This window comes from Mastigoproctus giganteus, chromosome 2 (assembly GCF_048544385.1).
Source record: "Mastigoproctus giganteus isolate SK-2022 chromosome 2, ASM4854438v1, whole genome shotgun sequence".
NCBI lineage: Eukaryota > Metazoa > Arthropoda > Arachnida > Uropygi > Thelyphonidae > Mastigoproctus > Mastigoproctus giganteus.
In genome coordinates, this window is record NC_143576.1 from 160,136,799 (window position 1) to 160,159,861 (window position 23,063).

The 23,063-nt window shown below is 38.6% G+C and overlaps 1 protein-coding gene across 1 annotated transcript in view; it reads left to right on the forward strand.

Moving 5' to 3' along the window:
- The first annotated feature begins 410 nt into the window (after nucleotides 1–410).
- Nucleotides 411–23,063, forward strand: part of LOC150089703 (atrial natriuretic peptide receptor 1-like) — a 31,846-nt gene continuing 9,193 nt past the window's right edge. The window contains exons 1-13 of the mRNA XM_090390081.1: nucleotides 411–515; nucleotides 1,468–1,542; nucleotides 1,881–1,958; nucleotides 3,941–4,045; nucleotides 4,838–4,909; nucleotides 6,892–7,045; nucleotides 8,460–8,636; nucleotides 8,856–9,024; nucleotides 9,782–9,931; nucleotides 10,399–10,522; nucleotides 12,099–12,167; nucleotides 14,635–14,809; nucleotides 18,100–18,198. Of these exons, the coding sequence (XP_090246207.1) occupies nucleotides 411–515; nucleotides 1,468–1,542; nucleotides 1,881–1,958; nucleotides 3,941–4,045; nucleotides 4,838–4,909; nucleotides 6,892–7,045; nucleotides 8,460–8,636; nucleotides 8,856–9,024; nucleotides 9,782–9,931; nucleotides 10,399–10,522; nucleotides 12,099–12,167; nucleotides 14,635–14,809; nucleotides 18,100–18,198 (1,552 nt within the window). The remainder of the gene's footprint in view (nucleotides 516–1,467; nucleotides 1,543–1,880; nucleotides 1,959–3,940; nucleotides 4,046–4,837; nucleotides 4,910–6,891; nucleotides 7,046–8,459; nucleotides 8,637–8,855; nucleotides 9,025–9,781; nucleotides 9,932–10,398; nucleotides 10,523–12,098; nucleotides 12,168–14,634; nucleotides 14,810–18,099; nucleotides 18,199–23,063) is intronic.

Genomic DNA, 23,063 nt, shown 5'->3' on the forward strand with positions numbered 1-23,063 from the left:
TTTGATCTCCACTAAAACTAATTACCAAATAAAACCACATCATCCCTCTTAAAATATTAAATAAATAAACCCTTAGCAAATCTTCAAATTAAAAATAAAAAAAAAAAACCTTCCTAACTTAAACTGTTTCGAATATTTAAGTGCAACTTATCCATAAGCATCACTCGTTTCGTCTGAACACACCCCGTCTTTCACTTTGATTCGTCCCGATTATAATGTGATGTAATATTTTGTTAACACAGGGGAGGTGGGAGCCAAGAAACTTCACGAATTGGAGATTTTATCAGTCGTTGGATTTGTATTACAACATTATCGCTATTTCTCTTATTAATTTATTGTTTTGAAATGAAATTTATTCTTATAATCAGATTTATTTCAGGAAGTTAAGACTAGAAGCAGAACTAAGGGACATGTGGTGGAAGATAGCCTGGGAAGACATCGTATTTCCTAGTAGCGGCAATTTCAAATCGACAGTGAGCTTTGCACCCAGCGAAGATGCAAAGTCAAGCTCTACGGTAAGTACGCAGAAGTATCCACTTTTTTGGACATTGCAAATGTCTTTGAAATCAATAACGGAAAATAAAATAATGAATTTAAACTTGTTAACGTCTTAGTTGGCGTCCCCTCCATGAGAAAATTTCGAGTCATTTACTGAGATAAGAGCTCCTCGCTAAATTGAAGAAAAATGGTTAAACGATCGACACATTGGGTATGAATAAATTAACCACCGATTTGCTTCGGACCAGCGCTATTTTCTGATAATGTGGGTGCCAAGTTCTGAAAACTACTGGGTTAATCACAGACACGTTATAAAAGTGGTTGACCTGAAAGTGGAGAGTTTTCATTCAGTATCCTCTTCTCTTCTTTTCCTGTCAATGGTTCTAAAAAATTAATGGCAAAATTTGAATCTTTGTGGCGTGAAATGTTCTCTAAGCTGACCGTCGCTGAATATTTCATGTTGTAGAAAGGCTAGATTGGTTATCTAGCTATTTCTGCAGCCTGAAATATTCAGTTACGACAACTAGCTGCTAGGAGAGAACGAGGCAGGTCATTAAAAAGGTAGGGCTGGTGGTGCCGTATGAGAAAAATAAGTCCCTGTGAAAAGGTTTTTGTCTTTTCAACGAATAATTAGCTTTACAGGAATAGTAAAAAGAACAATATTGCCCAACTATTCTTAACGTTTAATCTGTCGTAGTTTTAATTTTCAGTACTCTGGCTTCTTCTGCCATTATTACGTTTATTTAAGGTGTTTATTATTATTTTAGTATCAATAAACATTACAAAAATTCAGGGAAGTCGAGAGCTAACGTGGCTCCTGTACAAAGTGCATGACAATTCTCACACCTTGTCTTTATCGAAGTGTTCGTGTGTGTACCGCAAACCCCTCCTCCTTCTTGTTTATGTTTTGCTATGATGTACTTTAGAAACAAGACTCAGTGGCATATATCTCGTATTTTCTCATTTCAGAAACCATCCACCGCAACTGCAGGAAGTTTGTTGCCGGATGTCAACATCGCTGGCGTTGTGGTTGGCATATATAAGGTGAGATATTTTTTTTAAATCGAATCGCTGAGTTGTTTGGGAGCGATAAGGAACCTTACGTATGGTTCAAATTCGCCATTAGATTTAGAGAACCAAAATAACTTCGTATCATTTTATGTGGAGGCGAGGAGAGAATTAACTTGTACTCACGCGCTTGGTTGTGACATATATAGCAAGCAATTATAACTGACTGATAGCATATTTCCGCGTCCTATCAATAAATATTGCTAAATTGTGTCCATTTTAAGCTCATGTTTGTTTATTTTTCGCTGTTTTTCGTTTTTCTCTTCTTCAAAATGATGAACCTTTATGCATTTTCTCATTTCGTTCTTTTCCAGGGAGTTAAAGTTGCCGTAAAGCCTCTCAATATCAAGAAGGTGAACCTCAGCAGAGCAATCATGGTAGAGATGAAAGGGGTTGGTTCATATTATGAGTCTTTCTATGTTTTCTGCATGTGTATTTGAGAAATTCTTCTTAGTTAGTCATTACAGTGCTAAACTAATAGGACTTGCATCCCTCAATTATTGGCTGGGTAGCAAACGAAAGTTTGTCAAAAAAAAAAAAAAAAGGACCAATATTTCTATTGTGTGATGGATCTGTCATGTTGTGAGACTATTGGTGTTAATTTACAAGTGAACAGCAGCAGTGCTATCCCACTGTTAGCCGTTTCGGTAACAGTTGTCACCTTATCGATGAGAAGACAAATACCTCATTTGTGCAACACCTGACAACCCAGTGACAACTTTACTCACAAGATCAGCGATGCCAACCAAGACTGGAAAGTGTTAGCATCGATTTTTAAAAGGGAAAACATTACATAAATAACCCAAATCCCTCTCTGAACGCAGAATATTTTCTGAATTTACAAATAAGAACATGTAAGAGAGAAATCCAAAACGGTTGCTTCGACTCAGCTATTCTAAGACATTACTTAGGTACTAAGAAATATAAATTACTCACTTAACAACGTAATATAATCTCTCTTGCTATTAATGGAAAGATCTGCTTGTCCCCTCCCACCCCGATAACGTTCTCAATGGAGAATTGTAATAGAATACTAACTCATGACAATTGCCGTCTTGAACAACAAAAAGAGCACCATGTGCTCTTCCTACTCCATCCAAAGAATAATTCTATTACAGGGAAGTGGCTGAGATATTCAATTCGCCAACGACATTTTCAAATTTTCACTGTAGCTGCACCGACACATCGCAGCACAATTATCCCCTGGAGGTGGGGGGAGGGGGGCATATTACATTTGCAGTGTTCACTGAAGTAGGATTTTGGTTATTTAAATATTTACCTTTTTCTATTAAAATATTGTTATTTCAAGTTACCGGGTTAATTCTGATTTTAAAAATGTTATGGGGAAACTGGTCCTTTCTAATGTATGAAAATACAGTTTTCATAAACACAGTTGTAATCAGATGAAAAGCAAGAAATCGATAAAATCTCTTTTGTGTAATTATCAAATTAAAAAAAAAAAAACTAACTAACTTAGATGTAAATAAAGAATTTGCATATCTCCCACAACCTATTCTCATTTTCTCAAAGTCTACTCTCATTTTAAAAATCTATCTCCAATACAAAGTAAACTAGCAAGCTTTCCTTTATGAAAAATGTTTAAATTTGTGTACAAAAAGATCTTTAGAAAAAGACGCAGTCATTACTGTTTTTCATCTCATTGAGGTTATATACCTGTGGTATTATACATGTATATGAAATATTTGTGTGCAAGGCCTTAATATCGTGCTGCCCCTAGTGATAGAACTAGTTATGAAGGCGACATAACTGTTTCATTGAATAATTGTTTCTTACTAATCTAGAAACTGATTCAAAGGTGTTAGAAGGAAAAATTAAGAAAATTGCAAGCGTGAAAAATCTAAAATTGCTTCTTAGACTTTATTTTATCCTCACCTCTTGGAAATTTTGTCGATCGTCGCTCTAGCAAAAGAGGTAGACGATGATTGAGTATGCTGAATGCTTCATGTGAATAAAAACTGCAGTTGTATCTTCTAGGAGTAATGTTAATTCCATTGTATTATAGTGGCCTCCGTAACCGAATGCAGTGCAATAGTACACGCTCTTTGAGTACACTATGGGGTTCAAAGCCCTAACTAAATACGGTCGATCTGCTGACCCTCACTGGACCAGCGTGATAGATTATGGTCCATTTCCTCGAGATGACTTATTGAGGAGGGTTCCATCCTGCAGTGGATTGACAATGGCTGAAGATTTCTGTTTTTTTTAAATAGTTATTTTAGGAAATAAGCCTATGAAAATGCCTGCGTCTTTTTCTAAAAGCCTGTAACTATACAGTGCATTGTGAGGCACCCGCACATAAGCATTCTCTATATTCATTTGTTCAGTAGTTATTCATTTATCTTTTAATTAGCAGATGAGAGAAATCACCCACGAAAATCTTGTGCGGTTTGTGGGAATGTGCATGGACGAACCGAATATTGCTTTGGTGACTGAGCTAGGTGTACGAGGCACTCTGCAGGTCAGTATGCATGCTTTATTTCTAATCACATACACACATACTTCAGATATTACCAAAGTACTTCATTACAGAAAAGTCACGGAACGGATCTTCACCCTCCGCTTACTCGTCACAATTAAAATGAAAGCGGGTGAAATCAATACGCCAAGTTTTTTGGCAGATGTGCAATTGGAGGATCCCCCGAAACCCTTAAGAGCCCTCCCCACTCTGCAGCGTGGAGGCTCAGGCGACAGATTTCTGCTAATGGTGATGCTCCACAATGTCCAGGAGATGGATGTGGGCTACAAAAAGTTCATAGAGGACAAATCCTACAGAAGGCGCATCATTAGGGAACAGCCTTCGTCTTCAGCTGAGTGACTGCCATCGTTTTTCATCGCGCAGTGCGTAGCATTGAAAAAATATATATATATTCTTTCATTTCCCACGTTAATATATACTTTTTTTTATGTAATTATACGTTTTATGTAATTTTTCCTGTATTGGTTAATTTTATGTTAAACCTCTAGCATTGTCGCTGTTATGGGTTTATTGCATCAGGCATCCATGTAACTATTCACTGCCTGCAATAAAGATATGGCTTTCGCCAGCTGGTTAAAGCAACTTTCTTAAGGTTGGAAACACCAATAAGACCTCGTAATTAATGAAGGCGCGACTGAGTAATGATTTTGTACTAAATGGATATGAAAATGTTCATAGAGTAACTGAAGCACACCTCATTATAATTCCTTAAAAATAATATATATTTTTTTAATCCTCTAATGCAAAAGAATTCACGCCTAATTTATTTTCTAGGATATGCTGGAGAGCGGGTCGATCAAAATTGACTGGATGTTCAAATATTCTATGATAACAGACATTGTAGAGGTACGCACTTCCCTTTATCTTTATGCGCACTTAGCGAGCTGGTAATGAATGTCTAAAGTGGAATCCTCAGAACTGTTGTTAATGCAGAAGGATGATTATAAAGTTAAGAACAACTTTAAAATTTCAAAACTCATAAACCTTGGGTAAAACAGGCCTGAGTTTTTAATTAACGAATAAGTATCAAATAACAGGTTTCTTTACATCATTTAGTTTGAATAGCCATTGGGAAGGGGAAATGCAGTGCACGTACCGAAGGTATTTATTATTGCTAGAAATAAACCAAAGTTTAATAAATTTGTTTAATAGCGATGTGATTTGCATCACATCTACTTCAAACACTTTTACAAGTGGGAGGTTGTCGGTTTTATTGCACGTCACTAGCACTAATCCAGATACGAAACGTATTTTGTTTCAATCTTTTAGACTAAATGCATTGAAATATATATATATATATTAATTCATAAAAGTACACATCATCAGCCATTTTCAATCCATTTCAGGATAAAGGTCTCTCCAGTAACTTTCCAGTTCCTTCTGTTTTGTGCAATGGCCGTCCATTTACTACCCACGAACTCGTGAATTTCGTCTGCCCATCTCCGTTGTTGTCTTCCAAGTCCTGAAAAAGTGCAATCATTTCGCGATATTTCATTATCAAGAAATACAATGGTAGAGAGAATTAGCGAAATGGCAGATAACATCAGGTCACAACTACAGGGTATATCTACAGAAGTCTTGTTCTTTTCAATTGCGATTGATGAAAGTACAGATATACGAGATGTTGCTGTATTTTTTCGTGGTTGCGATAATAACACGAGGATCACCAAAGAATTGTTGGAAGTTATCCCTCTTCTTGGAACTACGACTGGCGAAGATATTTTTGCTGCTGTGTGGAGCATTTTAGAAAAGTGTAAGCTTCCACTTGACAGACTTGTGTCTGTAACAACCAATGACAGGTGAAAATCGAGGATTTGTGTCAAAATTGATTAGATGAGTTCTCAGATAAACCGAAAACCATGGCTGTCCACTGCCTTATAGTAACAAAAACAATCAACTTTATTCGAGCTAGAGCACTCGACCATCGCAATTTACTTCTCTTCTTAAAGATTTAGAATCTGAGTTCGACGATCTTCCTTATTATACAGAAGTTCGATGGTTATCATGCCACAAAGTTTTAAAGAGATTTTATATGCTTTTGGAGTAAATAAGTTTTTCTTGAAATGAAAAGTGAAAATGTATCAGTTATAAAAATTCCTTTGCGAATTAAGGATTTGGCATTTTTAATTGATATTACAAGCCACCTCAATAATCTTAACATTTCATTGCAAGGTAAAAATAAGTTAATAACGAACATGTACGACGCAATAGCAAGTTTGTTTTGTACAAAAACTAACGTTGTTTAAAAATCATTTAAAAAAAGATGTTTTGACCCATTTTCCTACTTGTGAGCAGTTAAAAACACAAAATCAAAATTGCTCTTTCTCACAATATTGTGACAAAACTGAGGGAATCAAAAACGAATTCGATAAGCGTTTTAATGATTTTAAAGAGTTAGAAGATATGTTTTCTCTTTTTGTTGGACCTTTTTCATTTGAAATCGAAAAAGCTCCCACTTTGATTCAACTGGAATTAATTGATTTCCAAAATGATTCATTTTTGAAAGATAAATGTCGAGAAGTAGGAATTCCAAAAATATATTCTTACTTAGGTGAAAAATACCCGGAAATTAAAAAGTTTGCCGCGCAAATTATGCGCTACTTTGGGAGTACATACTTATGCCAGCAATTATTTTCATGTAAGAAATGAGTTTGACACACCTGATCTAAAGGGCGAACATCACTGGCTTTTCTACCCACTGATTTGTCCGTCATGATTTTTTCAAGTCATGACTGACAAAACGTTTCAGCCTTTATTGATCATCCTGTTTAAAGAGAGGAACTAAAATAATGCCTAATGATATTTTGCATTTCTTTATTTCCCCATAGGGGATGGTCTTTCTCCACAACAGTATTATCAACTACCACGGTCGCTTGAAATCACTGACTTGCGTTATAGATGGCAGGTTCGTGGTCAAATTATCCGACTACGGTATGAGGTCACTCCATGAGCAAATCCAGTCCGAGGACATCTTCAACCCAAGTAAGAAATTAATTTTCTCTTTCTGAAGCTGCGATGGATTAGTAAATTATAAAATATTTAAGTGCCTCACCTTTTAACTCCCTGTGTACTTAAAAGAATAGTTTGCATAAAGATCATAACGAATGGCCACATTTCTCATTCTGATGAGTTCTCGCGCCTAATACAATGACTAAATGCTGCCCTTCTCCAATCTGTTCAAAAAAAGCTTGGATTCGAAACCTGTGTGGACAGGAAGAACCTCTATCAGACATTTCTTAACCATGGCTATGGATCTACCCTGTTCACTTTAGGTGTTTGGTTGAGAACCACTGGTTTAATCTTTGAGAACATAGTCATTTGGACCCAACATTCTAATTAAACTTGACAGAACATTTTTGTAAACAGTCTTTTAGGGTTGTTTTCAGAGTCCCCGCTCAAGCGTGCAGTTAAACTATTTAAAGTTTTCTGTAGTGAGCCGTAATACATAAAAAAGCAGTAAGAAATTTATCATTTATACTTTTAATTAGATAGTAAAGACGAAGGATATTTACTCCCCAAAGAAGCTGGAGATTTTGAAATTGCATTAAAGTGGTTTCGAACAGATTGGGGCAGTATCATCAGCCGCAGTATTCATTTCTCATGGAGAGTTTTAAAACTTTTTTCCACTAGGGTTGCTAGGTGCTTTTGAAAATGATTTTTACGGACAGTTTCGTATTTTAAAAAAATACGAACAACAAACGATTAAGGATAATTTTCTCACCAGTCACGTGGTTAGTGAAGATGGTTCAAAGGTCTTATTAACGTCCATCTGTAAGTTTACAAACGGTGGTGAGCCTTACTTTTATTTTTAGTATTAATTTAAATAACCCTTCATAATATATCGAAATGAAAGCTGTTTAAAACAATCCCAATATACCTCTGTGTTAGAAAGAGTCTAATAGATGGCAGCACTGACATGAGAAACAGATGCGAGCTATTTATAGCTATAGAGTACACTTTTATTTTCAGTTTTCTCTGTATTTGTTCACGTATGTCTTCAAGGATGTGGACTCAGCGCGTTTTATGGACCATCGCAAGCAAGCAAATCTAAAAAAATAAATAAAATATATTCATAAAAATTTCTTTTTGGCGATATACTTTATAAAAATATTTGAAAAACGAAATGTAAATTAATTTTCTTAAATTGACTGCTTATTTTAATAGTTAATAAACGCAGATCTATTTAAAAACTTTTTTTTTTTTGAAAGATTGTATACTTTAAAATATAATGTGCATTTAAGTTATTTTCTTTTTATTTTTTACTTTATTAATTTTTTATTTTATTATTTATTTTTTATTTTATTATTATTTTATTTTTATTATTATTATTATTATTTTTTGTTGTTGCTGTTGTAAAAGGATTTTATACCCCCGCTGCTTTATTCGTTCTTTCTAGGAATGCAGTTTTGGACAGCTCCCGAACATTTACGACAAAGCCTTCGAGGAGACAAAGGATCGAAGAAAGGAGACGTTTATAGTTTTGCCATTATTCTTCAAGAGATTATTACTCGTTGTGGACCTTTCGAGTCCATGATGAGAGTAGGAAGAAGTCAACACGTTCTGGACCCATCAGGTAAGAAAGGTTTCTCTCATAACCCGCTATAATTAAAATAATATAGCGGTTATGAGAAAATATACAATGGGTGTCATAACTATAGATGATGTGCTTAGATAGGTTTCAAAGTGGATGAGGATAACTGCTTTAAGTGTTGTGTACGTTCAATGTGATCTTGCCCCATATTTTCCTTAATTTTTTTACTACTCTTTTAAAGTGAACATATTTTTCTTTCAGAAATCTTAGATCGCATCAAAATGGGAACAAACCCTCCGTATCGTCCGGAAGTCGCTTCAGATGAGTGTCCTGAGGAACTCTTAATTCTAATGAGGCAGTGCTGGAGTGAAGATCCCTCGGAAAGACCAACGTTTCCAGAAGTAAAAGTGCGCCTCAGACGCATTACAAAGTAAGTGCCTGCACAGACAAATGAGGTGAATCCTTTTTTATTAAAAATTTCGCTTAAGAGAGATAATGTGTACGACACAATAAGAAAGTGGATCTTAGCGAGGTTTCATTAAAGTCTTTATACTGGTGTTCCACTCATATGGTCAATTTTGTGATCATATGAGTGTAACTAGGTGGTCAAAAATATGACCATGGGAAGTGGAGATCAAAAATTATTTTAAGGTCTTATATGGCTAGTATGAACTGGTAAATGGATTAAGTTGGTCAATATTATTTATGGGAATTACAGTTGTCATTGCCAAATTTGTTTAAGGAGACTTTGCACAGTGCCCACTGACAGTAGTTCATCTTGACACAGAAGAGCACTTCGAAATCCAATTGCAAACTGCTCCGGATACCCGAAATGTGCAATTAATTATTTTATTTTTTATTTATAAAATAACGAGCGTTTTCTTTACTGTGGCCTAGAAATAATTTTTTAGATGGTCATTTGATGCATTAAGAACGGGTGGTAGCTTTGGGGAAAATAAAGATGGACTTGGGGGTCGAGAATATTCTCATCAGCTTATAGAAAAGTAGATGGGAAAGAGATTTAACTCTTTAAAGATATAGTAACGCTAAATCCAGAGATTTTTCAAGTGTCAAATATGATTACTACTTAATATGGAAACTTGAAAATGAAAGATGTATGCAGATGGATAGCCTCAATTGTTAGTTGTGCCATATTTTCTTAGATACACTTTTTATTTATTTCTCAGAGGTGTATCAAGCGCAAACTTTCTGGACAATCTTCTACACCGAATGGAACAGTACGCAAATAATTTGGAGCAGCTGGTAGAAGAGAAAACACAGTCTTTAGTGCAAGAAAAAGAGAAGACAGACGAGCTGCTTTCTCAGATGTTACCAAGGTAACCAACATTTCATGATGTGCAAAATCAGCGTTTTGTCGTTCTTTAGTCTGAATTTTAAGCTCCCTTTCGTGAAGTTAATCATCTAACTAGACATTGCATAAACAATTTTATTTTGGCTTCTGGCTAGACATGCATTTTTTTATTCATATTCAACACGTTATTGCTCAGCACTAAAACTAGACTTTCTCATCCATTTACTTAACGTCGCCTCCTGATTAACAACAACACAGAGCTCAACTTTCTCCATCCCTGCTCTGTAAGCATACTGGCTCGAGACATTGAGATATTAAATTTAATCAATCTGCTTGAACAAAATGGAGCACACTAATGCAAACTCGCACGCGCATGCCTCACTCTTTTTAACGACCTCCCCACCACATGTATTTTAAAACTACTTAAAAGAAATAAAAATGTAAACCTATTTTAAAACAATAGAAGGTAAAAAAAAGATTTTATTCTGCCAGGTATATCGCCGAAGAGCTGAAGGCAGGCAGACATGTCCGACCGGAGACGTTCGACTCAGTGACGATCTTCTTCAGTGACATTGTAGGATTTACAGCGTTGTCTGCAGAAAGTACTCCCATGCAGGTAAGTTCAAAGAAACTTCATTAGTTTCAGACTTGAAATTTTAACCTGTCAAAATCAAACTAAGTTTGTTTTAGCTCTCTCCCACAGAGCCAAAATATTTCGAAGAGGTGCCATTCTCACTATTTGGGAGGGTACCGTGCCAAAAAAAAGTAAATAAATCTAAATTAAACCTCCGCGCAAGGTAGTGTACACTAAATAAACATGTTTTCGGCCCCTAAGAATTATTCAGCAGGACATAATTGCTATAAAATCTTGAATTTCTGCTGATACACACAATAGGACAAAAATGAAACAATTGCCTTTGCAGTACTGACAACTTAAAGTACTTTGCAGAAGGATCCAATGGCTACCAGTGGTTCAAATTAGATGTGGTGCCCGAGAGATTAACTGGAGATATTACGGTATCAGTCCAGGACCAAATGATGATGTTGCAGACTCTGTAGCTGCAGTGAATTCTTTAATCTACAACAGTCATATTTCGTTCACGTGGATTTTCTCAAGTCTGCAAATCATAAAGCCGTGATTTCAAGTAAAACTTAAATCTAGTGTGAATAATATCAAATTTAATTTTTAATAATTCCAATTAAGAACTGGAACGATTCAAAAATGAAAGAATTTTCAATGCAAAATTAATGAAATTTAGGCTTCTGTATACAAGGAACTCTGTCTGCTAACCGATTTGAGTTTTATACCTGTTCCCCGGGTTCTCGCTCGCGCCCTCGTGGGTACCACCGTTCTCCACACACTGGGCGCAAAGAGACCGAAGTTCGAGTCCCGTCGATGATATGAGGAATTTTTATGAGCATTTTTCACAACGCGACTGAGTTAGTCGGTCTCAGGCGAGGGTAGAATGATTTTCTCTCCCGGAAATTTGGGTTTTTCATCCAGCAAACAGAAAATCGACCAACTACAGGACACACGCAATTTACAGACACCATACACGGAGCAATATAGCCTCAGTCGCTGATGCTCCTACAACTGTCTCTCTCTCTCTCTCTGTAATTAATTTATAAGTAATATTTAACTTAGCTTGATTTCTGTTAAGCCATGCAGTCTTCTCTACTTGAAAATTGACAAAGTTTTACATGCTATTGCAGATCACTCAATGTAGGTCCAAATGCAAAACAGAGGTCGCTAATTACTCATGTGATAAAATAGTGAATTGCAACACTACACCCATATTGAGTAAATATCGCTGTATCGAATGTATAAAAAGAAAACTAAATACTTTCGCGGGAAACGTGATACAATGAGTGAACACTACGGTCAATTCATTATATGTTATTTCATGTGAAAGTGCGTAAAATAGTAACCTCCACTGTTAAATTTTTTGAAAATTTTTTTTGTATTCGCCTAATCCATTAATGAAGGTATGAAAAATAATCTCAGCTTTTTATGCGTCTTAGTTTTAACATGTGGTTCATAAAAGGACAGATACCTTTGCACCCGCACCAACACAGATTAATCTGTAGAAGCATTTAATACCTCTGCCATTTTTAGTAATTTGATTTCTGCGCATGCATCGTTCTGTTGAATGATTACAATGAAATGAATTTGGTATACTTTAACGTTACAGGTGGTTGACTTTCTGAACGATCTCTACACTTATTTCGATGCAGCGATTGAAAATTATGATGTCTATAAGGTGAGTATGTAATGAAGTTAGAATATTACAAAGAGTTCACTAAGACGATTTTTCCCCCCCATTAAGCACGAACTAGTGTTTCACAAAAGCCCAAACTGCTTTTCACCGGGACTGCTGACATCTTATCTACTCACGGGACACGGCGCAATAAGAGCAAAACTCTCCAGTTTCGGTTTGAGTGACACCACTCTGCCACTGTGGACAGCCAGAGACGTGGGAGCACCTCATGCACCACTGCCAACTATACGAAGACCTCCGCTACCTCTTAATAACCAGAATACATTTCTCGACAATAAACCAAGAACAATATCTCCTGGAGAGCGAGGACAATTATAAAGCCTTAACGCAGTTTGCGCAGGATCTTTTTACTAGAAGAACATACCCACAACCTTAGCAGGAATTTTTCTACACACCCAACCACTCGTCATCCAGAATAAAGATCCTTACATGTGTCAACCAAACAAAAACCTAACAGCGACAATCTGAAGAACAACTAATCATTAAATTAACCTGGATCTGACCACTGGTTTAAACTGGAGTCATGATCTGGACTTGACCACTCACACGGACGGTACAACATGTCCCAGGAATGGCATACGAAGACCCGACAAAGACATTATGCAGTTTGCTGCCGAAACGTCATTAGGCCAGCTGAACCGGGTACCCTCACTCGGTTCACTTTCCATCCCTTCCCTTAGCAGGGGGATGGTTACTCTGTACCCCCCTGCCCCCCTATCTTCACCTGGTGAGTCATGGGCCTGCCCCACCAACTTTTGGGGTTATTTTCACTATTAACCCCATATTTCTATCTTTCATCCACCAGTCTCCCTTCCCCCTCTAGCTATCTTGCGACTAGCGTTTGATCCTTGTCAAAACTACACAAGCCCCACACTCAAAAAAGGAAAAAAAAAAAAAAAAATTTAACTCTACCCCGCATAACTTATATCTCTTTCGGTCTGATCCGATTTCCAGTGTTTCTCCCACACACTTTTTTTTTAAGGTCCTAGCCACTGAAATCTCAGGAAATTAGGTGGCAGGACCTGCCGCAGTAAATTGTAAAACTCTAAAATACTGGTGTACCTGGTCTGCCTCCACGAGGTATAGTATGGGCAACGGTGGGTCTCATTTGAGACCCATCGGCTAAAAGACCAGATGAACAACGATATTACACACCACAATATCCATACACTTTTAAACCTCTGGCGGCCTCTACAGTATTCTGTACCACACCATAATGTATACTACGCGGAGATGGGGGCCGTTAGACCCTAAACACACTACACACTAAGCATGCTGCTTTTTGAATTAGAATAAATTGGCCTTCTTCTACTGCGTTTGCCGATGGGTTTCCAGTTCATTAATACTAAAAGTATTAATGAACTGGAAACCCAATTCTACTTGTTTCATTTTTACTGCTGTACCTCTTGTCTCAGAGCGTATGTTATTATGGGTCTTGCTGTAGTTTCATATATTTGAACTTCAGCATCCCGATCGATGTTGGATTGTTCCATATTAAATTATTTTGAAGTGTTTAATAAAATTATACCCCTATAATTTTCTGCCAATTGCTCAATTACTTTTTATATACCGCTATTGTTATACCAATCACTTGGTAAATCTCTTTTAAAAAAAATATTTCAATAATTACATTAATTCTGTAGTTAGCTTTTCTCTTTAATGTTTTATCTATACCTGAACTTTCCCCTTTTTTTAGGTTTCCTTTTAATTTCTTCCGCGTTTAATTCTGTGTCCTCTTAACCGATCTTGTTTTCTAATATTTGCTAGTGTAACTGATCTATGCTTATTATTTTATCATATCATTTGGCTTCGCATCATTCCTCAACTTTCCTTTGTGCTCCATGGAAACCGTGGTCTAATTCTTTTGAAAATCTATCCCAATACTCCTGTTTTATTTTTCTCCTCCTCAGTGATTCTATTTCGAATCTCTTTATAGTCTCGGTGTATCTGTGCATTTGTTTTATTCGATAAATGTTTCTGAAATTATTTTGCATTGATCTTAGCCAAGTCTTTTACTTCTTCTATATACTATGGTGTCCGTTTTTAATTCTTTTTTTATGTTTTGTTCTCCTAATGTTTGATATGCTGCTTTATTTATACAATTGTTAATCTGCCGATTTGGTATAAAGAGGGGTGGCTAATCAAATTAAGAACCGAATCGAGTAATATCGTGGACGTTGGTGCGGCAGTTTCAATTGCTACCTTACACAAACAGGAGCATCATAATATAATAGCGAATTAAATCGATAAACACGACTTATCATTTGACCAGGAGTAGTTATGGGTGAAATCCTGAAATACACGATCCAGTGCACGAAGCAACACTCGAACAAGGATAAATGATCGCCGCGTGAATCGTTTGAAAAGTAGAACGCATTGCTGTTAAGAGTACACGTATTACGGCTTTGTGGTCAACGATGCCTGCTGACCATTAATCTTTGTTTTGCAGGTGGAAACAATTGGGGATGCTTATATGGCGGCGTCTGGGTTGCCAGTAAGAAACGGAAATGAGCATGCGCGACAAATTGCTCGGATGTCTTTACAGTTGGTGAATTCTGTGGGAAAGTTTAAAATCAGGCACAGGCCAGACAAAACGTTGCAGCTGAGAATTGGAATTCATTCAGGTTTGTATCTCTTCGTTTATATTCTGAGGATTTACCTTTCTTAAATTGCGCAACTAAATTACCACAAGTAATCGGACAGACACCATGTTTCAAAAAAATCTTTTGTTAATAAAATACAGTAAATAAATTTCCTGTTTATACTTCAGGAAGAAAACATGGTCAAAGGCATTCACAAACTAGACAGAATACAAGAAACAACACCGTATTTAGCGGTCAGGGTTTGAACCCTGGTCACTCAAAGCACTTGTACTTGTGCACCCTATTGCTTGACCATTCGGCTACAGCTCATCAAAATAATTGCTTGATTCGAATTGAGACTCTATGGCTAACAGCCTAATCCCTCTCGGCTGTGAAACTTTTCTTTTTTTGTTTTCCATATTAAGATCGTGTAATTCAGGCTATAGTCGATATCTCGGAAACAAAAACCCTGCTAGGGTTTTCATGTACAACTATGCCTCGGACTGACAAGACTTGTGTAGGGTAACACAAAGGCTAGTCAGTCAGTAAGTCAAATAGCAACGCACTGCAACAGGGTTAACCAAAGACGCATTTCAGAACGCATAACTCGTCATGCCTTTTTATGGATGGGGTATCGCAGTCGACGACCGAACGGAGTTCCGTTCCTGTCAGAAAAAACAAGAAGGTTACAATGGAGAATGGAGAAATGCGGCCTGGTCATATGAATTCCAGTTCCCGCTGATCGGAAGAACAGAATATGGAGAAAACAGCATTAGTTCACAGACATATCTTGTCAGGTGTGATGGAATGGGAAGTGTTTCCATAGTGCATATTGGTCTCTTTGCAACCTTATATGGTAAAAGTTTATATGGACTTTTTTTTTTTTTTCCCCGACCAGGCGCATCAATTCATGGCTGCAGTATATCCATCTGCGAAAGGGGTCTTCCAAGAGAATAATGTGCCATGTCAGAAGACCAAAAATTTACAGAATTGGTTGCAGGAACATGAGATTGAATTCCGCCTACATATTCACTAGATTTCGTTCCAACTGAGCACCTCTAGGATGAGGTGGAACGAGCTCTTCGGAGTATTAGATTACTGCGGATTGACATGCAGCCATACAATAGCAAATAAGTGGACTAGAATCTTGTTGGTCGAGTTCGATACCTCGTTGAGTCCATATCACGACGAATCCAGGCTGCTCCAATGGTTAAAGAGGGATAACCCCTCTTTAACCATTAGATGCGGTTCTAATTAAAGTGGTCACTTGTACGTAACTTTTACTGGTTAAGGTTTTTTTTTTTTCTTTTCGGTTTGAAATCTATCTTCCGCCAAACACAGGCTGTGAGATAGCAGCCAATTTGTTCGAAATTAGCAAAAAATCCGTAGCACGGCGTTTATGACGTTTTTATTGCGCATCTCACGCTGTAGAATTTCCTTTTGGAAATATGATTGATAGTTTGGCCCAAGGTAATAAATTCTTGATGCACGATCTAATCAACCCCAAAGAACACAAATTATTTGTTCTTTGAGTTTAATCTGCTAACCTTCTTTGACGTGGTAATGCCGAGATTTTTTTAAGGTGAAGCTTGCTGCTTCTTTTTCCAGATATTCTTTGTTAACCCAAATGTTATTACCTGTGATAACCTTGGAAAGGAAGTGAAAGAGAAGTGTCATCTGCTGCAGTGGTTATATGTTAATATATACTGCTACGTAGCAGATAGATATGAGTTACCGTTGGTATAATTGGCATACCTACATATATAACGTACGTGAAAGTAATTCATTTACACTTACTGGATGGTGCCATTATCAAAGGAAACATTTAGGAGTATCGAAAACATTTATTCGTATTCAACAGGTAGGTCTCGAGTGGTGGAAAACTAGAAACGCATTGAATGAAATAGCCGAGCGGACTTAGACTAAGAAGATGCTTGTAATTTGGCAGTGCCCACTTTAAATTAGTGTGTTGCGTTTCATTATTTGAAAAATGTCTCTTGGGGATCCTTTTGTGCGTATGTGAAGGGAGGATATGGATATTTTATCTAGCACCCACCAATTGATATACTCCATCTTTTCCCATGGCTGATTCAGAATTTCAGACGTTCTCTGAAATGCCCCCCCCCACCTCCCACCAGCGGCATAGCTGGGAGTAGAAGGACTCCTTGCAAAACTTCACTAGGCGAATCCTCCTCCTGATGAATTTAAAGTTGACTCGTAAACTGAAGCCCCAGACCTGTAGAACTACGTCCTTCATATCATTTCTTATATATGGATGTTTGTTTCACATTTATAAATCGTATACGAATCACTACAAAGACACGTCTGGAAGAAAATTTTTTAAATGATGACACCCAAAACAACGAATTTTGCCCTCGGCACACTGACCATAGACAACATCTAAATAAACAAATTATAATATATTGTATCCCGTGACAGATTTCTATATAAAGTAATAAATTATTATTAATCAAGTTCTCACTCATTGGGAAAACGCATAAAAGGAGTAACACATTTATACCACAAAATGGTGGTATAAATGTGATAAATGTGTTACTCCATATATAGGGGTTTCGCCATTGGGAACCACTACAGTGGAGCTGCCTCTTATTGATGGGATTGGAGTTGCTGGTTAGTTTCTACACTCATGATACTTTTGACAAATATGTGACCAACTAAACACTGCTTGATATTCTTGTCTAGCACGAAATTCTTCATGTAATGCAACGAGTAAAAATCCTTAATTGAGGAGCACGAAGTCCAATAACTGACCTGGCCAACCCAAAGTTTAGATCTGTATATGAGAATACTTTGGGGTTGAACTTGAATTGGGTCTACCCTCCTTCAATGCCATTTGGGTGTAGACCCAATTGGTGTTGAAGGAGAAATGAATGCTAATTCTTGCTACGCGAGGCAAGGAACTAGACGAAGGTGTTCCACGACGGATCGGTGTCATAAGGCCACCTCTTTCTTTAAGTCATGCTTTTCCAGGCGTGATGTTCTCGAATACTTTTGGTAGGTAGCATACGTGACTAATGCAACCCAAATACAACTGCGAAAGTATACCCTTCATAACCTAGAAAAATCCGTACCGTTATCTCTAGCATTTCTTAAAAGATAAGAGCATTGTCATAACTTTTGAGCACAACCTTTTCTTACTTTAGTTCTTTTTATTGCCTTAAAAAAGTAGTTTGAATCTATTAAATTTTTGTTGTCTTTTAATATATACGAGATGGGAATTCACATTAAGCGAAGCCTCTTTTGTATTGTATAATTAAAAGAAAAATAATGAAATATATGATAAGGTGAAATGCATTAAATATTTGTTGCAGGCCCATGTGTGGCAGGCGTTGTTGGATTGAAGATGCCACGGTATTGCCTCTTTGGAGATACCGTGAACACTGCCTCGAGGATGGAGTCAACAAGTGAAGGTCAGTAATAGTATTTCTGTGATTTTTACAAGTATCAATCATTTAATATTTCTTTTAAGAGATAATTTATGAATGTTCAAGATGGGCTTGCCTGTTTACGGGATAAAAATATTTAAAGAAAATCCTTTCATCTCTGCTTGAGACTGACCAACTAAACACTGCTTGAAGAGACCTCAACAATCCTTTTGCGTCATTTGTATTCTAGCCCACAGGTTTTCAAAATAGTGGAAATCTGTATAATGCTATGAAGGCTTTTTATAAAGTGAAGAATCTTTAGTCATGGTGTGGCCTGAAGTAGACAACGACTTAAAAAAAAAATAACTGCAAAAGAGTTTTTAAATAGAACCACTACAGAAATGAATCTTGTGATGTGCCACACGAACATATTTTCATTAAGTAAAAAGGTATTCAATCACCCTGCGGTACCATAGAAGCATCCCTGAATGGTTGCATGCAGAGTTGCTACAAAGTGTCAGAGGAGCAGTCGTTGTGACTTTTGGATGGCACGATATTCATTTATCGTTGTCAATCTAATTGGCTTGAATTTTCCAAAGTCGGCCTCAATCGATGTAGCTAAAAGATGAGAAAAATGACTAGGTTACATAGCAGTTGGCGAAGCTAAAGAGCACAGTTATTTCATCACCAGTCGTTTTTGTACATTGAGGACTAGACGTCAACAGGAATAGCTGAATTGTCTTCCGTAGTCTGCGTGACAGCTTAGTTGACCTGATAGTTTTTTGAGACTCGTGGGTTGGACTACACCTTCAATTGAAGTGTTTTTTTTTTTTTTTTTTTTTTTTGAAAATTCCTCCAGCCATCGACGGAAATCTGCAACCAAGTACGAGAAAGCGATATGTGCCTACTATTCTGTCACGAAAGACAGTGGACACAATTCAGATATTTCTGTTGGTATCTGTCATTCGCGCACCAACAACCCCAACATAGTGGCAGCAGTGCTTTGTCCATGGTTGTTGGGCTTCTGGAACAATTGAAGAGTGACAGTTAAGAAAGGGACCATAAGAGGCGGAACTATAAATTCTGAGCCTCCGTCAGCTCGTAGAAAACCTCCCTCCATATATAGGGATTTCGCTATTGGGAACCACTACAGTGGAGCTGCCTCTTATTGATGGGATTGGAGTTGCTGGTTAGTGTCTACACTCATGATACTTTTGACTCCAAAACTATTTATAAACGAGGAATACTCGGTGCTATCTATAATCGCATGTCATCGACGGCATATACGACGACTTTCAGAAGTGCCATTACTTTTCTCTACTTTGTATACGATAACGACTGAGAAATTTGAGGTTACAGAATTCTATGGGTTTACAAAGATCAACTTCAAATGATGGATTCAAAGATCAACTTGGCTTGTGATCCCAGGTATGAGGTATACTGAGGGTCTAGCGGCTCCTGGGATTTCTCCCATCTCCGCGAATATTCTATGTATCGGTGCCAGTACCCGTCAATTTAGAAGTGTGTGGGTCATGAGTAGTGTTATATGTTGTGCCCATTGTTTATCTGGCTTATTGGCCGCCAGGCCCCTAATGGGACCCGACGTTGCCCATACCTCGCCACGTGGAGGCTAGCCGGGTGTTACCAGTGAGTCAATTGTACTCTGGCAAGTCCTCCCACTTACTTTCCTGGGATTTTAGTGGCTAGGACCTAAAATAAAATTGGAACGACCGCGGTTGATTTTAGTTCACTTACATTAAAGCGCTAATATGGGGTTTGACGCTGAAGGCCTGTTTCTGAAGTGCCTAAAAGGTTGGGCGAAATTTTTTTTTTTTTTTTTTTTTTTGGTGTATTTTAAATTTGGACGTGTAGGGACGTCCAAATTTAAGAAGAGAAAGTGATGGGAGGGGAGAGTGAAGGCTGGGGGTGAAATAGGAAGAAGGGGGTCGGTATGGTAGGTGATCCCCAATTATTCAGTCAGGCATGCTCATGCCCCACCAGAGGGAAGAGAGGAGACAGCAAGCCGTCACCTCCCCCCCCTGCCGGGTGTGGGAGTAAAAGGATTGCACTGCACAAGAGAGTGCAGAGCCTTGAGCCAATATGGCTCCGTCAAGGCAGCAACTTGGAGTTTCTATATCTTCGTCGGTCTTCTCTGTCATCGGTAGCCTTTAGTATCCAGATTTGTCCTCAGCTATGAACACTGGCCAGGTCTGTTGTTAGTCTGTTATCAATGGCTGTGGTTCTCTTCATCATGGGAAGATCCGCATCTCCATGGGGCTATTCTTGCGTTCGTTGGCTTTAGATGATTAGTAGTGAGCAGGTGCCTGAGGGAAGTTCTCCTTGAGTCCTCTCCACGCGTGTTCTGTGTCTTTTTTTTTTTTTTTCTGTTTCTTCTGTAGATGGCTATCAGTGTTTTACGCCTAGCAAATAGTTTTTGGGCATATTCCTTTAGCTCCCTATATTCCTCTAGTGAGTCCAATAGATGTGATTCCAGGTTCTTAGGGAGGTAGTGCATTGCAGTAATCAGTCCGCACCTGAGGTCCTCATAATGGTGCAATCGTACATAATGTGCTCCCAGCACTCAAGCTCCCCACAGGCGCAGCTCGGATCCTCCTCAATTCCCAGCGCTGTCAGCTTGGCTTTAAAGGCCCCGTGTCCAGTCAGTAAATAGGTAGTGTATAAACAAAGTTGGGGGACTGGGGTACATCCTGTCGATGTTCGGAATGAATTTCCTGGTGATATTTCCCTTATTTGATTTGGCCCAGCGCTCCTGCCAAACTTGCATCAGGTGATTTTGCAGTCTTGTCTTTTCATTTTTTCGTGGTGCATTAACGTCCACAGTATGTATAGGGTATTCCTTTCTCTATGTGGTAGTTCATTCCCCTGCGCGTGATCTCTAAGTCGGGGGGGGGGGGGAGAGCCCCGGCCAAGACCTGCAGTGTGTGGGTACTGGTTGTTCTACAAGCACGTGTAACTGTCAGGAGGATGGTTCTTTGCGTTGCATCAAGGATGCGTCGGTTTACTACAGTTGCTGTTTTGGGAAACCATATTGCTGAGGCGTATGTGATGATCGGTAGAAAGGTTGTTTTATAAAACAATGACAGGGTGCGTTGGTTTAACCCCCAGTCCCGCCTGGCGATCCTAGTCACTAATTCAGAGTATCTTTTAATTTTTGCTCTGATATAAGTTAGATGGTGTTTAAAGGAAAGATTGCCATCCAGTATAACCCCTAAATATTTTAACTGGGTCACTAGTTTTATTGTGGTAGATCCCACCTTTATTTGTGGTGGTCTAAGTATATCAAGTTTGCCTTTTAGCAGGATGGAGGACGTCTTTGTTGTTGATATTGTCAGGCAGTGGGTTCTGGTCCAGTTCTGCAATATTGGCATTGCCTGATTGGCCTTTTCCTCTAGCTGGGCCCTGCTATCTGCAGCAATGGTGAGGACCAAATCATCAGCAAAGGCCTGGGAGCGCACATCACCGAGGTGCAAAGCCAAGAACTCGTCCAGAACCATGTTCCACAGGAGTGGCCCCAGAACAGAACCCTGGGGGCAGCCCCTGCGGACATCACGATTCACTCTATCATAAAGTGCTTCCACGATGATGCGTCTCTCAGAGAGATATGACCTATTTATGGAGTATAAGTTGATCGGCACGTGTGCCTGCCTTAGTCTTGCCAGGACGCTCGGCCACCAAATGGTGTCGAACGCCCCAGCGAAGTCAACGGAGATGACTAGTAGATATTTATTATTGCAGTTTGCTGCTGATTCCGATAGGCTACGCAAGGCCTCCACAGTAGACGAGCCCTGCTTGAATCCGTATTGCGATGTCTCTGTGAGTTTCGCTGTCTGGTAATGCTGATTTATCCTTGTGTAGAATAGTCTTTCTAGCAGTTTGCTTGCAACCGGCAGTAGGGCTATTGGCCGATAGGAGTTTGGCAGGTGGGGTGGTTTGTTCGAATTTTTGGAGATTAATTTTACCTTTGCTGTCTTCCATTTTTTGGGGAAGATGCCCTTAGCCAAGCAGCTGTTATATAGGTGTAAGAGGAGGTCTGGAACGATCTCCACAGTCTTCTTAATAATTTCGGGTTCTAAGTAGTCCAGGCCTGGACATTTATTGTTTCTTATCTGGGTTGCCATTTGTTGTAGTTCATCCTGTGTGAAGGGTGGCTCCTGAGTATCTGTTGAGTAAGCTTCATTATCTTGACAGATGATAAGTTGCTCTGGCAGTGTTGGCTCTATTGGTTCCAGGAAGATGGAATCCAATATATTGCTTATAGATTGTTGCCACATGGTGGTATAATCACCTTGTGGTGTCTGGGTGGTTGAAATGACTTCTCCCCCCTGGGAAGTTTATTCGTGACTATCTTGTATACCACTCGCTAGGGTTCGGTGTTCCCTGTTGTGCTAACAAGTCTCCCAGGCCCTGCGTTTGCTCTTAGCGATCGCATTTGCGTAGCTGTTTCTGGCTTCTCTATATCTTTCCCTTAAAGCTTCAACCTCATGGGCCGACCATGTGCGCCTTGCCCGTTGGAATTGTTGTTTTTTTTTTTTTTTTTTTTTTTTTTTGTTAGTTTTTGGCGCATCGGCTTCTGTGACCATATTGCACCTCCCAAGGTTTTAGAATTTTGTACTCTGATCCAAGCCCGAGGCGGGATTCGAACCCGCGACCTTTGGGTTCGACCAGGCAGGCATTTTACCGATCTGGCTAGCCCGGTCGGCTTGGAATTGTTTCCTGTCTGAGCTGTTGAATTTCCAGGGTCCACCAGGGGACAGCCCCCCGGATTGGTCTTCTTTTTATTGCTGCATTTCTTTCTGGCTTCTGTTATTATCTTGGTTACTTTAGTTTGGGTTTTATTGGATTCCTCGAGCTGATTTGTCTCAGTTAGGTGTTGGGCCGTTGCTGGTATT